This window comes from Harpia harpyja, chromosome 16, assembly GCF_026419915.1.
Source record: "Harpia harpyja isolate bHarHar1 chromosome 16, bHarHar1 primary haplotype, whole genome shotgun sequence".
Classification (NCBI taxonomy): Eukaryota; Metazoa; Chordata; class Aves; order Accipitriformes; family Accipitridae; genus Harpia; species Harpia harpyja.
The window spans coordinates 12,561,716-12,582,975 of NC_068955.1; the positions used below are offsets into that span (position 1 = coordinate 12,561,716).

Genomic DNA, 21,260 nt, shown 5'->3' on the forward strand with positions numbered 1-21,260 from the left:
ACATTCTAAGAAAACAACTGTGGTACTCATATTCATCCTCATTACAGTGTTTCAAATAATTAACCAAAAGCTTCAAAATAATTTTATATTTGAAATTAATTACTAAATAGAGACACACAGGATATAAACTAATCTCCAGCTTTCAAGGCAGCAATAATCATGCTTCACTCAAAAACGGGGCATCTTCTGCCTTTTAACTGAGTAGCCGTAAGCAGAAGTAAGAGTTGCTAAAAAGCATAATCTTTACCAATACCATGTTTGATATTTTTCTTCTTCAGTATTTGTAACAGTCACGAATTTTATTCAGTATTCCCCCTCCCCTCAACTATTGCAAAGGAGATAAGATCAGATGATACACTGTTAAAAACATTTCACCATTCACAGTCATTTAAATCAAAATATTCAAAGCCTCAGTCTATTGCAGCTCATACAGACCAGGCTTCAGCATACAGATCCCAATGATTTCAACACAGAAAGCCAACTTGCTTAACCTTAAGTACACAACATACTGCTGTGTGGGACCAAGGTCCTGGTGAATCAGCAGTAAACACCACTGCAGTTTTATTTAAGTGCTGCTATAAACACAGTTGTGAGTTATGTAAGAACAGCTATAGGTCTGGTTCACGGTTTTGCTGTGACACTGGGGAAACGCTGGGTTAACAACTAGGCATGTCTGAGGCTTTTAACTTTAGACTCTGAACTGACAGCTTTCTAATCTTGATAGCTGTCCCTTCTAAATCCATTTTTGAATATCCCACTTGTCATATTTAGCCATCCAATCCTTTCCTTCCTTCGGTGCCAAATATACGTTAGGTCAATGACAATCATTGCTTGTAGATTTTAGCTAGTTTGCCAGTGACAGTCATTGCTTGCAGATTTTGGCTAATTTGCCATAAGCAACCTGAAGCAAAGGTTAGGCTGGGCTATGGCACACTTCCCTAATGCTGTTCAGAACCTGATTAGACTTGTTTTAACCTCTTAACCAATGGCCACTCTGCAGTATGCCAAAACTAATGATTAATAGCTTTATCCTTTGTACTCAATAATTTTTTTTTATTGCTGTTTTCTAATTTGCATCTTATTTCCTTCCCCTAAAGCCTCTGCTATTCCAAAAGGGGAAGACTGCTCCATAAATGAAGTCGGCTTCTGCGCTAGTCCGCTAGCACTTCCACTGCCCAACAGACCCATAGCAAGTCATGAAAGACATTTTAAGAACTAAAGTGAGGGAGGAAATGTAGAAACAGGTTTGGAGCTTTCCTTCAGCCAGTCACACCACTTCAAAAGTCCTTGCTCCCCTCCTCCACAAACATCATTTCTACAAACCCCACCAGAGTTAGCATGCCAGCTCAGGTATGGCCAATTCAACAACCCCAGTGACTGCACCAAGGCTGCTGCTACACACATGCAAAAAAACCCACAAGACAGCACAGTTTTTCTGGAGGCAATCAGGTTTTATTTTTCCTTAAAACAACCGTTTCACATGTCAGATGTCAGATGTTTCAGCTCTTTGTGCTTCAGCAGACAGAGGGGGCAGAAACTTCTCAAGCAGTACTGTCTGCTGAATAAGTCAAACCATAGAAAATACAGCCTGAACTTGAACAGTACACTTGCTCCAGAAGATATCGCAGCAGCCATCACACAACTAGGAACAAATTCAAGATTTATATTAACCAAAGTAGATGTTTCTAATACATTGTAGGCTTTAATAATGTGAACAAACTACTTCATTAAGCACTCAGCAGTGAAAATCAGATTTGAGGATTACGGATATGCTACAGCTTCTCAGAATCAGAGCCCTGTGTTACAGGTTGAAGGTAGCAAGCCTTTAGAATTAGATTTAGAGGTCCAAGATTTAATGGCCCTTGTCAACACACATTCTAGGCTGTTCAGATCTAAGATCTTCCCTACAGGACTGAGAATTAACTCATTTGTTTTGGTCTGCATTCATATGTTCTTTATAAATTTCTTTTTGGGAAACTGAAGTTTGCTTGCCTCGACACATGATAAGGACCTGCTTCTGAAATGCATTCCTGCTTCTGGTTCTTTGCACTGTGTTGCACAGAATTTGAGCTCTGTCTTTAGTTGGTCTTAAGTAAAATCTTGTCCTAGTTTCAGCTGGGATAGAGTTAATTGTCTTCCTAGTAGCTGGTACGGTGCTATGTTTTGAGTTCAGTATGAGAAGAATGTGGATAACACTGATGTTTTCAGTTGTTGCTCAGTAGTGTTTAGACTAAAGTCAAGGATTTTTCAGCTTCTCATGCCCAGCCAGCGAGAAAGCTGGAGGGGCACAAGAAGTTGGCACAGGACACAGCCAGGGCACCTGACCCAAACTGGCCAACGGGGTATTCCATACCGTGTGACGTCCCATCTAGTATAGGAACTGGGGAGTGGGGGCGGGGAATCGCCGCTCGGGGACTGGCTGGGTGTTGGTCGGCGGGTGGTGAGCAATTGCACTGTGCATCACTTGTACATTCCAATCCTTTCATTATTACTGTTGTCATTTTATTAGTGTTAGCATTATCATTATTAGTTTCTTCTTTTCTGTTCTATTAAACCGTTCTTATCTCAACCCACGGGTTTTGCTTCTTTTTCCCGATTTTCTCCCCCATCACACTGGATGTGGGGCGGGTGAGTAAGCGGCTGCGTGGTGCTTAGTTGCTGGCTGGGGTTAAACCGCGACAAATCTTTACATACACTAACCTAAGTTTTGTTAGAAGTTGCTGTCCTGAAAACACAAAAATACTTATGCAAAAGCTGTGAACTCAAACTTAATAAAACACCAACACTACTGAATCCCCCATCAGCAGTCCACCTAGCAAGAATGTATATAAAAGCTAATGTTCTCCAAAACAGTGCTATGAATTTTAGCCTAATGTCTTCCATTAAATAAACTCAGCTTCACATAACCTACACCAGGTCTGGGATCTGGATGTTCAGAACAAAATGTCAGTGAATTTGCAGAAAAATGCTTTGTACTCTCCTCTGTCTGCTTAGTTCATCCTTAATTTCAGGGAAGCAGGATAATTGGTTTATCACATATTCTGCCTGCTTTGATTCCTAGAATATCTAGTGGATCCAGCAAGAAAACTTTGAGGTGTATGGAAAAGAATGCCATGTTACATATGATACTGTCTTGGAGCATCAGAAAATCCTGTACATTTAATGATTTTCACTAGCTGGGAAGAGTAGAGACCCACAGATGATCTGCAATAGTCTCTCACAGCTTGCCTTAAAAGAAATAAATTTTAGAAATTATCTGAATGATTGTTGGGAGACATGACAAGGGCTTCTCTCTTTCGAGTTATAACCTTCAGATAATCATTGCCGTTAAAGGAGGAAGGTAGGTTGAGTGTGGAAATGAAGAAGCTGTCTTTAAAAATGGCATTACGCCAAAAACATCGAACTTAATATTTAGCAAGCCCACCAAAACATCAAAAAAAATCAGACTTTTGAGTGTCAGCCAGAAATCACAGAAAAACAGGCTTCGAAAGGAATCACTAGAAGTCAGCTAGCTCATCTCCTGTGCCCTAAGGCTTGGTCATTACACCTATAACATTCCTGAGAGATGATCACTGTATATTCAATATGTTCTCCTCTATTCTCTCGAACTAGTCTATGTCTTGAAGAACCACACTCAAAATGGAATAAAACCTATTTATTAGGCAAACACCACGCTGGGCACAACATCCCACTGTGAACACCACAACATTAAATGGAGTCCTGCATCCATCTCTGCAGAACAGCCTTACTAAAGCTAAAAGAGAAGAGAAGGTGTCACCCATCTACACAAGGACATGCTATTTTGTCAACAGAAGGAAATTAGATTTGTTTGACACAGAGCATTCTTAACAAACCCATGCTTGGGTACTATTAGTATCGGCTAAGCATTTACAAACTGCTTATTTGTCCCATTTTTCTTCTGGAAACTGAAGTTGACTGGCCTATACCTAATGAAGTTTTCTTCCTCATTTTCTAAGCTTCCCTGCACTTTTCTAGAAGAAACTGTTAAAAGGCCAAAATCACATTTGTGGAAATTATTCCAGACCAAAAGCAAATGTCTAGCAACTTTAAGGCTGCATCAAGTATTTGAAGAATCCTAGTCTAAATTTCATCAGATTTTATGATCCAGAAAAAAACCCCGCAAACTTACTGAAGTGCTCTAAATTTTAGCACAAATTCTTACTCTTCTGTCAGTTGTAATAACTGCATTAGCCACCTGATCACAAAAACTTATTAACAAAAAGACAAATGAAAAGGTACTAAATGGTTCTTTTTTCCCCAGAAAATATCAGTAAACCAGGAACAACTGGTTCTAGGGGAGCTCAAACCCGAAGCCTGCTGTGCCTAAATCAAATGTAATGATCAGTACTTCACAGATGCACCTATGAAATATTTCAGAACTACCATGTGAAATGAAGTGGTTGTAAAAGCAAATTAAATTTGAATGTTTTATTCCACAAATATACAGAAAGCATGATTTTTTTTGTTTATTAAGTTTACTATATTAGATAGTTATTTGGGCAAACCTGCCTTTAATTCAATAGGACACTTCTGCAATATTGGACTTTGTCACTTTTACCCAGAAAAGCAGCAATATGGAGGCTGATTTTAATAGACCATAGTGGGGATTAATTGGTTAATTATAAAGGATATATGTATCTCCATAATACATTTTCACAGACCATTTATTTATGTTGCTTTGTTGCATTGGATTAATACACAAATCAAACAGGCTAACAATTAGAAATGTCTGCCACAAGGTAAAACCGATAGAGGTGTTTCACATAAAGCTGCTGCTCCCAGTGGAAAAAAAACCCAACTTGTAGACTGAACTAATGATCGGGACAGCAGCACTGGCAACCCAAGGAATTGATCTGAGCAAAAGTCAGAAGAACTGTCATTCTCTCCTCATCTCAAGCAATTTTGTTGATTAATACTAGAAAGTCTCAAGTTGACCAGCTCACATGCAGACATCTACATTTCTGGCAAATGAATCTTCTTCCTTGTATTAGCCCATTCCACAGTAACTGTTCATACTTGCACACCTTCCCTAGAAGAGTAAGTGCAAGATACTTGGAAGTAGAGAACCCTCCCGGGAAAGAAACAATAGGCTACCACAAATCTACGGAAAAGCAAAAACAAGGTAAGATACCTAACACACACCAAAACGGTGTTTTCTGTTGTTACACTTACCGGATTTTGTGTATGTTTAAGAAATGTAGCACATCTGTTCTGCACAGAGTATTGCTGCAAAGAACTGCCTTTCAAAGTCACGCAAAATAAACCATGCCTGCATCCCTCCTTCCAAACACAGAAGTCTGCTTGGTGCAGAAGCACTGCAACTTCACCATCATCACTGATGATTTTAAGAAAGCCTTCCTTTTGACCTGTACCAACAATACTTTCTCTCCCGGTTGTTCTAATCCAGTTTTCATTAAAAATAATAATTTCCTATGTCCTGTAGCATAGGAGCAATATACTACCAGAAATCCCCAGTTAATCCCTTCAGTTTTCCAAAACAGGAGAGTAAAAAAGCACATAATATGGCATGAAATGTATTGCCACAACCAACATTTAAGCTACCTTAAAGAAAATAGTCAAAAGGCAAGGAACTGCATCCACTTATGAGATGTCAGCCTGGCACTGGTATTTCATGGAAAGCACCGTTCCGCTCTCTCTGATCTACCTCATTATAAAATACTCAATTTAATATCATACTCCCTCTTTAAATTATACTACTGAACTCTAGATCTAAAGTTGGTCTTCAGCATTAATTAATTCTGCATGGATTACTTGCTGTCAGGATACACACAGGATTCCTGCTAATTTATTTAAAATACTTCAATACAGCAATTTGCTATGGGAAGAATTCCTTTCACCTAAAGGCATCCATAGCGAAGTCAGGATTAAGAGGAGAAGGTCCCCTCTGGAAAATTCCTTTGCTCCAACAAAGTCACTCCACTTTCATTTTTACTGATTATGGCTGTACCTTTCCACCAGTTATCTGAAGGATACAGGCAGCTCCAGCATTTGACTTGTCAACACAACTAAGGATTTTGTTTCTTTGGGTACATACAGTCTCATTTAGTACTTATACGTCCTTTACATATTAATCATAAATGTACCCCTAACTCCTCACATTCATCTGGGAAGCCTTATGCAGGAATGACTGCAAAAACAACCTGACAAAGTTCCAGGCTGTAGCGTGGCAGTTGCTGACATAGCAATCTTAAGCTGCCCTCTGTTGCTTAGTTTCAATTTTCACTTCTCATACACCTGAAGAAGGTGGTTTCTCACGAGACTGTCCAACTCCCAGTGTAGGATAAACCACAAATACAAAGTAGTTTGTGGTTTATCCAAAGCCCTTGTATTAACTCACCATCCCTTTGCAATGAGGCCAGACTCAGTGAAAATGCCAGTTGACGCCAGATTTTCTTACAGATGAGAAACCTACCTACACATACCGTACAGAAGAGGAAGACAAAGTGATCCCTGAGAAGAAGTTGTGAAAACGGCAGTAGATTAGTGGCAAACCACCTCACTTGTATGGATTTGTGCACACGTATTGGCTTTGTGTGGCAAGGTTTTGGTAGCAGGGGGCTACAGGGGTGGCTTCTGTAAGAAGCTGCTAGAAGCTCCTCCCATGTCCAATGGAGCCAATGCCAGCCGGCTCTAAGACGGACCCGCCGCTGGCCAAGGCTGAGCCCATCAGCGATGGTGGTAGTGCCTCTGGGAGAACATATTTAAGAAGGGAAAAAAAAAGTTGCTGCCCAACAGAAACTGCAGCCAGAGAGAGCAGTGAGAACATGTGAGAGAAACAACCCTGCAGACACCAAGGTCAGTGAAGGAGGAGGAGGAGGAGGAGGTGCTCCAGGCGCCGGAGCAGAGATTCCCCTGCAGCCCGTGGTGGGGAAGACCATGGTGAGGCAGGCTGTCCCCCTGCAGCTCATGGAGGTCCATGGTGGAGCAGATATCCACCTGCAGCCTGGGGAGGACCCCACGCCGGAGCAGGTAGGTGCCCAAAGGAGGCTGCGACCCTGTGGGAAGCCCACCCTGGAGCAGGCTCCTGGCAGGACCTGCGGATCTGTGGAGAGAGGAGCCCACGCTGGAGCAGGTTTTCTGGCAGGACTTGTGACCCTGCGGGGGACCCACGCTGGAGCAGTCTGTGCCTGAAGGACTGCAGCCCATTGAAGGGACCCACGCTGGAGCAGTTCATGAAGAACTGCAGCCCGTGGGAAGGACCCACATTGGAGAAGTTTGTGGAGGAGTCTCTCCTGTGGGAGGGACCCCACACTGGAGCAGGGGAAGAGTGTGAGGAGTCCTGCCCCTGAGGAGGAAGGAGCAGCAGAGACAACATGTGCTGAACTGACCACAAGCCTCATTCCCTGTCCCCCTGCGCTGCTGGCAGGGAGGAGGGAGAGAAGATTGGGAGTAAAGTTAAGCCCAGGAAGAAGGGAGGGGTGGGAGGAAGGTGTTTTAAGGTTTGGTTTTATTTCTCATTATCCTGCTCTGATTTGATTGGCAATAAATTAAATTAATTCTCCAAGTCAAGTCTGTTTTGCCTGTGACGGTAATTGGTTGAGTGATCTCTCCCTGTCCTCATCTCAACCCACGAGCCCTTTTGTTATATTTTCTCTCCCCTGACCAGCTGGGGGGGAGGGGGGTGGAGTGATAGAGCAGCTTTGGTGGGCATCTGGCATCCAGCCAGGGTCAACCCACCACAGCACACAAGAGAAGTGCACCTCACTTCTTCTCTTTTCCCCTTATTCCAGGGATCCAACTAGCACAGCAGATCTTCAGTCATCACTACAATGAACACGGTGCCCAAACTGCACAACATCAGTACTATTCGTGCACAGGGATAGCAAATAGCACATGTGAAATGGTGGGGAGTATTGAAGAGGGAGGGAGGAGCCATACAGAGATACAAGTATTTTCAAGAGCACTAGAAGTGACACATCCAGCCTGCTCCCTTATTACTTCCTAACCTTGTCACCTAACAGCATTGAGAGTCCCTGGTTTCACCTGGATTCTTTTACCTCCTGGCACAAAAATGATTATCAATATCAACAATCAAAAATATCCTGATTTTGTTTACCAGAGCATAGCAAGTGAGAATTCCTGTTTCGACTCAAGCAGATTTACACACCTTGCTGTCTAGATACATTAAATAGACATCACATATCAAATGAAAGTTAACTTACCAGGCAAGACAACTGAGAAGATAACAATAAAAAAGGATTGGAAAATTAATTACTTTTCAGAAGCGCAATGGAGTAAGTTAGGCCATCATACTGGTTGAATATTTGGCTTGGCACCTAAGAACAGCTGTATTTTTCTTTTTGGCTCTATGTCTGGCCTGTCATTTCTTGCCACAAAATATTTAAGCTCAAACATATGTTCAGCTACAGATCTTGCGAAAAATACCTTGGGAAAATGTGAACTGAAACAAAAGGCTGTGTTTCTTTTTCAGAGCTAAAAACTCAACATAAATCACCACTGTATCCATTTAAGCATTTAAGTCAAATTAATATTTACCCATGAGCAGGATCCAAAGCTATTGCCCTGGGCTGATCAAGGTCTTGCCAGAAGAGGACTTTTCTAGATGTTCCATTGAGATTAGCTACTTCTATCCTATTGGTTTCTGAATCCGTCCAGTAAAGTTTTTTCCCAATCCAATCACATGCCAGGCCATCCGGGGAAACCAGACCAGAAATGATGACATTCTGCACCACATTCCCAGTTTGGTTAATGTAAGTTTGCTTGATGGCTTCTTCACTCACATCTGTCCAGAAAACGATGCCTTGCGAATACTGGAAGTCAACTGCAGCAGCATCCTCTAAACCACTGACCACCACAGTGGACTCCAGCTTTGTGCCTCCAGCATCCACAAGTCGAACATCCCGCCGGTTGGCAAAAAGCAGAAAGGGAGATGCTACAGAAGAAAAAAATGAAAACATGTTAGTATTACTGGCATCTACAGATGTTAAAGCACTGAGTATGAATATGGCAGAGGAGAATTTCTTTTCCAAGATCAGCAGGGCAGGCAGTACAGCAGAAGGAACATGGAAGTTTCACATGAGAGAAAAATGCACACTACCCAAAAACCTCTTCCTTCCACACATCAGACAAAGGAGTAAAAGACAGAGGGAAAAGCAGGCCAATTCTGTATCTACAGGATATGGATAGCATCTTCAACATAGTTAAGAGTTCAAACTGTGGCCCTTCAACAATACCTTCTGTCAATCCATAAACCCAGGTTTAGAACAAATTAAGTCTTCACGGTTTAAAAGCTTGGTTCACCCAGCTGAAGTAGTAACAACACACAGAAGGCAAGTTCTGATGCCTTTTAGTAGCAGGCTGGAAGCTAACAGCACTAGACACAACACCCTGAAATGCTCCTACCAAGTGCCCTCCTAGATGGCAAAGACTGTGACAGAGGTTCAGAACTACTATCTTCTCCCCTACACCACAACGGGAGAGAAATTCAAGGAAGAGTTTGAAGGAAGATGATGATACGGGTTGTGGAAGTTTGTGGGGACTGCTGTTAGCTGGCAGAGGCAGCCAGAGAAAAAGGACAAAGGTTCTTGCTGTTTGAAGCTCTAAGTGGGTGGTGGAAGCTGGAGTCCTAGTATTGAATGACAGGGAACAGGCTTTAAAAGGGGAGCTAACTTATGATTGATGCAAAAGGGATGGAAAGCTTAAAGACACGTCCAAGTGACAGCCGTAGAGATATTCCAGCAGTACCTGCACAAATTCTACATCTCTTCTGTGCGAGGTTCAGCTGGACCATGACAGGACCTCGGCAGATGATGCTGGCATTCACAGACAGAAAAGAAGGAGGTGTGGAGAGAGACTCATGAGAGGCAAGGAAATGAACCTCGTTGAGTTGGATCTGACAGCAAGACATACAAAAGCAATAGTAACACTAGCAGAGATTTTAGCACAGACAAGATGACTTTTCTGTCATACCAGATCTCATCTGCCATTATACAAAGAGAGAGAGAAATCTGTGCTTGCAATTGAGGCTGTCCCTCCACACACTGAGAGGGAGAGAAAGGTGTGAAGGTCTGAGTCCTACAACTCCTCCCTCCGCTCCCCAGGCAGAATATTACAAAACTCTGGCAGAGGGAGACTGTAAAGATCCTCTGAAGGACCCACTATGGTGGGAGGAGGCATGATTCAAACAAACAGAGACAAAGGCGTGATTCGGCCGAACTGCTTCTTCCAGAAGAGGACATAAAGTAGACATACTGCAGAACATTCCTTCCCAACCATACCAGCCAGACTGATGGCCAAGTAAACCACTTCATTTCTCTCCTAAAAGCGCATGCTTACTTCTTCATCCAGCAGTAAACAAGAAAAATGGTTATCTGCAGATACGGCTGGGAAGGCAGCAGCCAAGTACAAAGATGCCATCATACCAGCCCCAACTGTGAACGCCACTGGCAGCTGAGGAGAATGCCAGTATTTCAGAAAAAGCCACTAGATGCTAGAAGTAATGGAGCTCCCTCAGCCTCTCCTCCGATTGCCAAAGTCTGGCAGGGATCTTATGTCATCAAACAAAAAGCTATTTTCATTTGCCCCTACTGTTTGTCACCTTGAACCCCACTACCCTTCTCACTCCTCACCCCAATTCTAACTCAAGCAGCAGCTGCTGGAGTTCTACACCAGGCAACTGCTGACTCCAAGCTTCATACCCAACCCTTTCACTTGGTGTTGCTGCTTCCCACATGCACCCATCAGAGGTCCAAACACTGGCCACTCAACGCCAGGAACAACACACAGAACAGAGCAGAAACAACAGGTATGTTATTCCATCTTCTAGGGGTTCAAGCCTGTGATATAAATACCTTTAGTTTCAAATTCAGGTTACTGTATATAATATATGAGAGTTAGCTCTTGATATTTTCTTTCAGACTCAATTCCTCCTGCACTTTTAAAAGACAGTTTATAGGAGGTCTGAGCTGCAGGTCTGCTACGGCGGCAGCCCTGCCACATGCTGTTGCCTTTTTCGTGAACTCTGGCTCCAGCTACACGCTCACTGGAGAGTGTGTCCCACTGCATAGGCCAAAGCAAGGTACGTCTCTGACAACAGCTGGTATATTTATGTGCAGGCCAAGGACCTCAGTTAGAATCTACAACTCAGCTTCAGATGAGCTTAAAAACATGCATAAAAATTCAGCCTTTTTATTATTATTCTGCATGGTCTTTTTTTCCCCCAAGTCAGGAAAGAGATGGCTTTATTTTTCTTTTTGGAGGAATTCTATGCTGATGAAAGTAAGAAGGAAAATTTAAATCAGCTGGTCATTTTAGTGAGGATCTTGGACAGCAAGAACACCGACAACTGTTATCACAAATGTTTCACTGAAAATGTAATATCTTTGTTTTCTACAATATTTAACTCAAGAACATTTATACAGCTTGAGAATTATTTCTTAAGAAATGAAGTCTCAGTATCACTCCTATCTCACTTCCTAACTTGCCAAGTCCTCCTCTCTGTCATCTTTGAAAACACTAGGAATAGTATCATGAAAGCCCGACAGGTTAGTTATTGAAAACAGAAGAAAAAATGTCTAGAATGCAAAGTACTTGTTTTCTTCTCTGCAACTCATTCGTTTCCCGTAACCATGTCTATTTTAAGTGGCACTGTACCAAAGCATTTGAACACTTGGAAAGTTTGATGTTAGCCAGCTCTGTTTAAGTCGCAAGTTCTCTGGGGCAGAGAACTTCTCGAGTTATGCACATTGCCTCACAAAACCAGCCCCATATCAAGCCAAAGATCAAAGCCGAAAAAAGTCTATGTACAAATTTTTAAAAAATATTGTCCCAAAACTGTGTTTTGAGGAACATGAATAGACAGATTTTCATCTAGACATTTCCACGCTGAAGCCATTATTAATGCTACTACAAAGGAAAAAGGAACCTGAAATATCAAGTCCAATCAACAGCAGAGGAACTCAACAGCTTCTTAACTAAAGATCAGACATGAACAATGTCTAATCCAATCAGTATCAATATTATCCCAGCTCCCCATCCCTTTCAAGAGATTTCTTCCCCACTGATGCACACAGTAGGGCAACAGCATACAGATAACACATTAACCACTGTGTTCTGTGTCACTTCTGTGCTTCAGAGTCGTCCTGATTGATGTGTAGCCGCATTGTGTTGGCTACGAACACCCAGCAGGGAAATCACATTGCCCTGCTTGCAATTGCGTTAGAATTTTACTGTGTTTATACACTGATGTAAACTGATTGATTATTGAAAATGGCCAGAGTTTGTCCCCTTTAAGAACAAATGAGTATTCAATTTCCTTTGGAAAAAATAGAAGAGATAAGGCAGAGACTTTGACAACCATATTCACTTCTCCGCTCCTCCCCACCAGCCTATTTTATTCAGTCCAAATTTTATAAAAAATGGTTGCAGACCCCTTTTAAAGCATTACTGGTATGGGAAAAAACAAACAAACAAACAAACAAAAAACAGTGATCAGAACAAGTAACTGGTTCTCAACACTGATTCTTGCCTGGAATGCTGCTGAAGAAACACAGGCTCTCCCACCTTTAAAAATAATACCAAAGTCAGAAGAGCGATTAAATGCTCTGTTTCCATGGCCTTGTATTTATCACATCAGCTCAGAATGTGATGGCTCACTAGCAGGCAAAGCTAGCTCTGGTAACTCTGCAGCTTCAACTAAATACAACATCCAAGATGCCCCAAGAAAAGCTTACAGAACTTTTCAAATTTCCAACTTTCCCTGTTAGTAAGCAGTAAATTTGAAAGAGACGACCAAGCAAGCAGATGCCTTTCTAGAAGGATAGATGCATAGCATTTAGTTTCATAGAATTACTAAACTCAAAAGTTTAGCAATTCAAAAGACACATTCATAGTCTATGTGATTATAACCAACAGGTTTTTTTAAGGCATTATAACGAGAAACAAAGAAAGCTCAAAAAGCAACAAAACAAATGGCACTGACCAAAAACTTGATTTGCTGCACCATCAACAAACCATCCTAGAGATTCAAGATCATCCCACTGATACAGTTTGCAAGTTTGTTTATTTTGAATCACACATGTATGTAGAATCCAAGGTTCATTTCCAAAAACGTGCAGACCAATCTCCTTTCAAATCGTGCTGTCTTCTCAATCCTGAACTGGACTTGAAGGTCCAAAGAACACTCTTATCCTTGGTGCATTTAATTCTTTACTGTACAACTCTTGACGAGGCAACCCAAAGGGCCAGTTAACAGCAGTTTCTGAGGAGAGGGATGGAGGAATGGGGGAGACCCAAAAAAACTAGCAACAACTATGATTACCATTGACCTTCAAATGAGCTTATCTGTTACACAACAAGAGGCAATATCCCTTGCTTGAGAAAATATTCCATGGTTAGAAAGTTAGGAGACTCTCAAAGGAACACTTAGTGTTATGCTCTATTTTGATCAGCAATGCTCCCGACAACTGCAAATTGCTTGAAAAGGGAAACACCAGCTCCTATTTTGAAAAGAATAAACAGTAACAGGATGAATGATGAATGTGGAGGACAAATTGTTTGTATCCAGTCTATTACCACCCAACTGAAAGGACAACATTTTAATGTAGTTACAAAAAAAAAAAAAAAAAGCTGTATTCTTTTCCAGTAAAATTAGAACAGTTCATATTTTTCCATAATAGGCAATATTTAAAACCTCTGTACATAGCTGGAGTCCACAATCCTTTGACAAAGCAAAAAAAGAACCTGAAATCCCACAAATTATCAATGAACTCTGAACAGATAACAGCCTAAACTGTAGAAAGTTACAGACTTCTTGCAGCAATTCTACAATCTCATTTGGATCATGAAGCAGTTGATCAACAATCCTTCATTCTAGAAAGACATATTATTTCTGTTAAAAAACCCACCGATTTTCCAGTGGTTTTCTGCTAACTGGAAAACACACCCTTGACTTGATAACGGAGCTATCTACACAGAGGCTTAGCATACAACAGTGTGAAAATAGAGCTTCTCATCAGTTTATTAACTGGAGAAAAGGAAACCCTCCTGACCCAGCTGGTTAGGAATCAAGTATAGGTTCAATTTCCAGCTTTGCTCTTGATCTCCTGAATGCTCTTGAGAAAATCTGTTCCTTGTCTATGTTTAATTACTGAATTTTAATTGTTTTACCTGCATTGGGAAAGCTGTCTTGTGCAGACATAATATAAGACTGGAGGATTTGTACACTTTATGTATAATTCATTTGGTGGGCACTATAAACAGTATCATTTTTAGCACATATACCATAGTTCCCTTACCACCATCTCTTATCACATACATAAGCAATAAAAAAAAGCATTTTTTTAAAAGCACTGAGGCTTCAACTCCTCTGCACTTCACCATACAAAAAAAGGCAGTAATAATCTTTCTTCTTCTCTGCCTTCCATCCATCCCTGTTAAAAACGTAAGCTCTATGAAGTATGGCAAGTCTACTGCCATCTGCCCAGCTGTAACTACCTTCCAACAGAACAGGCCAGCGTGTTGCTTCTGAATTCAGCCATTAACTTTCTTTTTTTGTTGTAATTGTACCAATCCCATATACAGCACTTAAATTTTATTAAGTGCTTCAGGGGCACCCATTAGCCCCAGGAAACTGACATGAGACAAACCACTAACAATTACACTATATGATCTTTGCTATTAGTTTCAGTAGTAGTTCCGAAAACCAGTCTGACAGGGCTCAACTCATTTACATATTAACACTAAGATGATCATGAATTACAATCAGCAGAGCATTTGTCATCAGTTGCTGGTTAGCTGCAAAGCTGCAACAGTTCTAAGACAAGCTGAGCAAGAGAGTTTTAAAAAGTTATATTTATACTACTGCTTCATACTTGTTGACATTCCTACATTTTGTCTCCTTCCCCTTAAAGCCAAAATAGAAAGCCATGAGAATACTGGGGCACATGCATGATTCCTACTCTTGAAAGCACCAGAAGTGCAGAACACACACAAATCCTATGTATAGCACAGGAGAAAAGCCTTATTTAACAATTCTTCAACCAATTAACTAGGCTAAAGGTCATGGAAAGGTTTAGCTGTGCTTTTAAGAAAAGTGAACAAAGATCTTGGGAGCATGGTACACAACATAAAATGAAGATCTCATTTTAATAAGCATACAAGCTAAAATAGCCATCCAAAATTACAGTATGCGCAACAACTTATATTTTAAATATTATTTCAATTCTTAACAAGACAAATGCATAGGGGACCTCTGTGGTTAAGCCATCTGTACTGCTGGACAGAAAGAATAGCATACAATTCTTGCAGCAGTCAATGTCCCAAACCACAAAAACTTTCATTACCAAGGAACAAAAACAACCCCCCCACCCCTGCCACAGGCACACCAGATGGTAAAAAACAAACATGTCAAAACTTTTGTACCCAAGGGTGTAGAGTCTTATGGAAACCCTAAGACAGGATACGGAGTAAGCATGCATCAGCTTTCTATGCTTAAAAATAGCTGTTATGCCGAAACAAGACCATGTAGGTAGGGTCCTAGCAGCCATAAATTAATCAGAGAAACCAGTTCTACAGCACAAAGTGCTCCTATCCAGCTCTAACTCTTTTGGACCATAAGGAGGCTTAGACCTTTGATGTGTAGCATAAGGTTCCTTCCAAACATTTAGGGAAGGAAGTTATCCCACATGCTGTTGCCCTTTTGGGCGTTATCCCCATTTTTCATGGCTTAGCTCAAGGGGAGAGAGACAGCAGCTGGTGGCAGCAGGAAGCTCACGTGCCAGGACACACAGACACCACTGGAGCCATAAAGACACATGAAAGAAGGTAGAAAGGAGAGAGATTCAGGCATGGAAGAGAAAGGAAGGTAATCAAGAGTTTAGCCAAACCTGTCTCCTAAAAGCATGCATAACTAAAAAACGCAGTCTGACATCTTGCTAGTGAACTTGAGCAGGGGCTTCAGCCCAATGATTTGTAAACATTATTCCACCTGCTACAAACATACCCTTCCTTCTGACATTAATTATCTCAAAGGACTGTCATGAAGCCTACTCATGCTTGAGCAAGGCGCTTGAAGATCTTCCAGCAGAAGGCTCCATGATACACTCAGCTTTTCATTCCTGACACAGCTTAGACTTCTCTCTGTGAATCAGGGAGTGTGTGTGGGTCAGTGAGCTGTGAAGGAATGGCTAGTCAGTGATGGCTAGTTTACAGTACTACTTTAAGAGGAAAATATACTCCTTCCCCAAATTCCATCCCATTCCTCTAACCCTGCAGCTCAAGTAATTTGATAGTAATTTCCCTCTCCAAACCATGAACCAAAGTTTTCTAGTTATCAAGTAAGGAGGATTCATTTCCATTTTATCTGATTTTAGGTAGAATCAAGGTCTGAAATTTAGGGGGAGACAGGAGTGTCATTTTAAACCACTAAGAATATCCCATATTTATACACATTGTGCGCAGCAGATGTCAGGGAATTTCTGTAAATTTTACGCTTTACTAGCCTATATTTTAAATTGTTTACAGGGTCACACCAGGCATAAACCAGTGCAAAGTAATCCAATCCACACTAGTATCCCATATTATGAAATATATTTGGTGCCAGTTTTATTCATATGTCCTAAGTATTATCTTGAGTATCACTGCTGAAAACTAGAAGACAGGCAGGATCTCAGTGATCTATTTGCCATCAGGCTATAGTAAAAGGGAGGCTGTTCATCCATCAGTGTACCTACAAGAAGTGACATGGCTTTAGCCACAAATATGTTGGGGGGGAGTATGTAAATAAATTATGTAAGTTTAAAGGACATCTGGTTTAGCAGCTGCAAGCCGGAAAGGGTCCACAGAACAGTATTTAAGAAAAAAAAAAAAGTTTTAAGTGGGTTTAGAAAACATACAAAGTTTGTTCTTCTCTTCTAGGAGAGGAGCTGAGAAGGCAGCGAGATAAAAAAAGAGTAAAACAACAGTCCAACCAGTAAACGGTTTTATGAGAGGCTGACGATCATTTATTCTTAGCCACTAGAGAAAGGACACACTAAAGAAATTAGATCAGGTTAGGCTTTGGGTTTTTCATTGATGGGGAAGGGAATGTAGAAATGATGCAGTGAGAAACATGCTCTGAAGATACTGGAGCACAGAACAGAAGCTGCAGAATTGCTTGCAAAAGGTGATTTTTAACAGCAGTTGGATAGCCATTCCTCAGGTATGGCTTTTTTACAATTAATTCCTGCCTCAGCAAAGGAGTTTCATGTGTGTGTCTTGAAATCGAAGACAAAAAAAAAAAGAGCTCAGTGGACTGAACTCCCCATACCATTTCACTAAAAATGTTGATTACGAGGGTGTGGGGCTGCTTGTGTTTATGCCTGGTTTTACACAAAACAGTTTTAAAAACTCTCCCTGTAACATAATACTCACATCACTGTTTCTGTTGCCCTCCTGAAGCAGATTAATTTAGTAGCTTTATCAAACAGTAATGTTAAAATGTTGTTAGATAACCTGCTAGCTACCTTTTATTTTATTTTTTTAAGTAAACAAGCAGTAAGTTTTCTGAAGATCTTGTTACATTTTCTGGACAGTGTAGGGTTCCCCCCCTGCCCCGTAATGACAGGGTTTTAGGAAGACAAGAGATTTACTTCAGACTGTTGGTTTTGTTTGGCAGCCTACAATTTTTAAATAATAATGTTATCAGTAACAACAAAATATAGCACTGATTATATACATTTCATCGCCATTGACCTGAACTAGTTCATTTCCCTTGGTCAAGAGATGCCAAAGGATTCCTCTGAAGAGCATGCTCTGAAGAAGTCCAGCAAAGGTGCTTTATACTAATTATGAAACTTAGGATTTGTTCAGATTGTCTGGGATGGCAATAGAATGTTTTAAAACTCTCCAACAGCACACTCCAAACTTATTCATTATTGTTTTGTCCAGTTTCTAGTTATATTACCTACTTCAAGTAAAAATCTTCACATACCAGAAAAGCCAAGTGATTGGATTCAGTGTGCTTCATTTAGTGGACTTCCATCTCTGCAGAGGCTGGCAGAAAACTATGTGTGTTAAAGATCACTTTTCTATGGACTCATTATTTTAAAGGAGGGTTGCTCAAACTTTTCAGACTTTTCCCACAGACCACCCATTAAGCATGCCCCACGAACTCCCCTCCTGGTGCACAAGGCAAAGGCTCTATCAGACTGTCCTTAATACCCCTGTAGCAAATACTGAAATTGGTTACATGGAACAGCATATTTCACCTTCTTTTAACACAGTTTAGCAGCTGGAAAGGAGGACAGCCAAGTCCATGCAAGCAGCCAACACTACATGGACCACCAAGCAGCATACAGAACATATTTAGAGATCTGCTGAAAAACTAAACAAAACCCAGAATATCAGCTGTGATTTGGGGACACTTACATCAAATTGATGAGATACTCATTAGATAAGACTCGCAAGCACTTTAACCATTTTATTTAGAGGAGAAAACAGATTCACTAGAGCATAAAGCAATTTTCATCTGGTCTGTTTTGTTAGAGGAAATTTCTAAATATTATTGCAAAACTGGCTCTTGGCAATCTCTCCCTGTGCAATGCACAACTGGTGTTCAGCCAAACAGTTGTGAGGATTGCAGTCTCGTGCAATTCTGACTAGCTAATGCTAACCAGATAGTATCTCTGCAGTCTGAACCCCTACCTCTCCTGACCTCAGGTTCTCACCGGACCATTTTACAAAGGTTAAAACATACGTGGGATTTTCCCAAAAGCAGAAGTATACTGTTGATATAATTTGCTTATTCTTCTGAGGGTTCTGCTGCAGTTTGCTACTCAAGAACCACTATGCACACGATAGCTTAAATGCAAATATACTGTCTATTAGGGATTAGGGCGTTTTGGCTCCAGACAGACGCCAACAACAAGCTTTGAAAACTACCACTTTGAAAATGGCTGTTGAACTGAGCATCCTCCAATCTTAAAAGCCAACTTTTGAGTTCAGTGCTGGTTGGAGATTAGAACCTGCACTGAACTCCAAGGGAGGTTAAACTGACAACTTCCATCAGACTTCAGTAATGATGACCAAAGCTCCCAAGGTCCACTGAAAATCCCAGTCTAAATGTAGACAGTAAGCCCCACAAGGAAGGTGAAAACTTTCCCGCTCTTTAAGAACAACTAGGCAGCAATACCTCACAGGTCTGCGCTGGGATGTTTGAGTCCGACACTGTATCCAAACAGAGGAATTGGACAGCAGAGGGATCACATACGCACAGGCGATCTACTGGCCCGCACCACAGGCGGCCTCCAAACTTCCTCCACGTTAAATTAAGAATGGTGTGATACAAGGAAGGCAACAAGCAAACTTGTCCAGATCCATCACAGACCACTGCACTGGACGCTCACCTCCTCCAGCTATACAAAGCTATGGCCTTTACGCTGCCATCTGTAAGAGTGAAATAAGCTGTAAGCACTTATATTTTGTAACCCTGGGTCAAAAAAACGAACTGTACAGGCAATCTTTAATGACCAATTACTTGCACTGAGAGAAGAGGAGTATTGCTTTACAGCGTCTCTCACGCGAAAGCCCGCAGTGACCCTACCTCAGTTAGAAGCTCAGTTCAGAAGTCTCCAAGGACCATGTTCTGAGGCAAGTCACTAAGCAAGTCACTAAGAAGATATCATCATAAAAATACAGTTGCTTATGGCAGGCACATTCATGTCAAGGGGAGGTCCGTGGCCCTTTTATAAGAATACACTGGCATCACTACTGCAGCACTAGTCAAAGTGTTTGCTAAATAAAATCTCAGACTTGTGTTACCCATAGCTGTTCAGATACTAAAGAACAAATACTGTACCTCTCTCCTCAGCCTGTAATATGTCTTGGCTGGTTAACCGAAACACAAATTTGTTTATCGCAAACATGCTGTCTGAGCAGGCATCGACCTATTCTGATGTGGAACTTCAGAAATGAATGGCTTCAACTTGATACGAGCAGTGGTGTTCACGTGCATGCTGCTAGCAAAGTCCACCCCATTACCCTCTCTTTGCAAGGTGGTGGATTGTGCATTAATTCCTTATTGGACTGTGTTTCTATGTTGGACCCAGAGAGCTGAGTTAGGAATGGGTGCTCATGGTGTGGTGGTACTGGGAAGGAACTTGGCCAATGAGGATCTGACTTCCATTCTACCAGACCACCCTGTTCAAATATCACTTCTCTTTGAATTGATTCTGTAATACCGAATACTTTCATTGTCTTATCAGTGAGAAGGTTTCATATTTTGATTAAGGATTCTTTAAAGTACAAACTTGTATTTTGTCTAATACCATAGGACACTAGTTTCATTTCCATAACAGTGTTTACCATATTCAAACCACAATGGAGCTATCTGTCAGCTGACTCATGATGGTTTTCTTTGTGAGAATTAATATGGCACTCTGCTTGTACCCACAAAAATTGGAAACAGCCTGCCCATTGAGATTTCTGGTATTTTTTGATTTTAGAATAAGCAGAAATGGCACTGAAGTAGTCTCTTACGTGGTATTGGCGTTGGGCTTTGCCAAAACGGGTAAGTGCAAAGGCAGTGCTTAAAAATAGGGATGGGGGATGTGGCAGGAAAAAACCATACTTGGACGTTTCACATTCTGTGATGCAGAGTACATAGCAATAATTTTGCTATTGTTACTTTAAATGCATGGATTTCCCCCCACCCCCATGTTATGCTCAGTACAGTTTTAAAACTGCAGAGGAAAAATGAAGATTTGTCCTACTTCTGCATAAACTGGTTTAGAGGAATGCAAAGGGGTGACCTCCTTGAACATCTAAACACGACTCTTGTTGTGAATAACAGTTCAGGTCAATCCATGAATGGAAAAAAACCCTGCAGTGTCCCCTTTTTAGATTCTGAATGCCAACAGGAGCAAGGTTCTTTTCTGGGAGTTTTTTTGCAGTTTATTTTATTCTTCCTTGGTTTGGCAGACAGCTGTCTGGCCAATAATATAGTAGATTATGCAGCGATGATGTTTCCAAACTTTTAATAGATAAAATAGAGGTTCTACATCATCTGGAAAATTTGGCTTGCAAATTTTCTCCAGGACTTGAACAAATACAGGCTTGACAAAGGTATGCTTGTTTCTGATCAGAATTGTTTCCACTTTCTAGTTCCAGTTCCAGATGTTATGTTAACTCCTAAAGACACAAATCTTAAGAAAGGCGGAAAAAGACATTTTGCTTCTATGTCCACCAAACGTACAATATGTACCCTTGAAAATGTAACATAT

General features: G+C 41.1%; 1 protein-coding gene across 2 annotated transcripts in view; it reads right to left on the reverse strand.

The window, feature by feature from the left end:
• LRP5 (LDL receptor related protein 5) overlaps positions 1-21,260 on the reverse strand; it is a 169,193-nt gene that overhangs the window by 124,453 nt on the left and 23,480 nt on the right. For both annotated transcript variants that reach the window (XM_052810384.1, XM_052810383.1), the window contains exon 2: positions 8,539-8,935. In XM_052810384.1, coding sequence (XP_052666344.1) covers positions 8,539-8,935 — 397 coding nt within the window. The remainder of the gene's footprint in view (positions 1-8,538; positions 8,936-21,260) is intronic.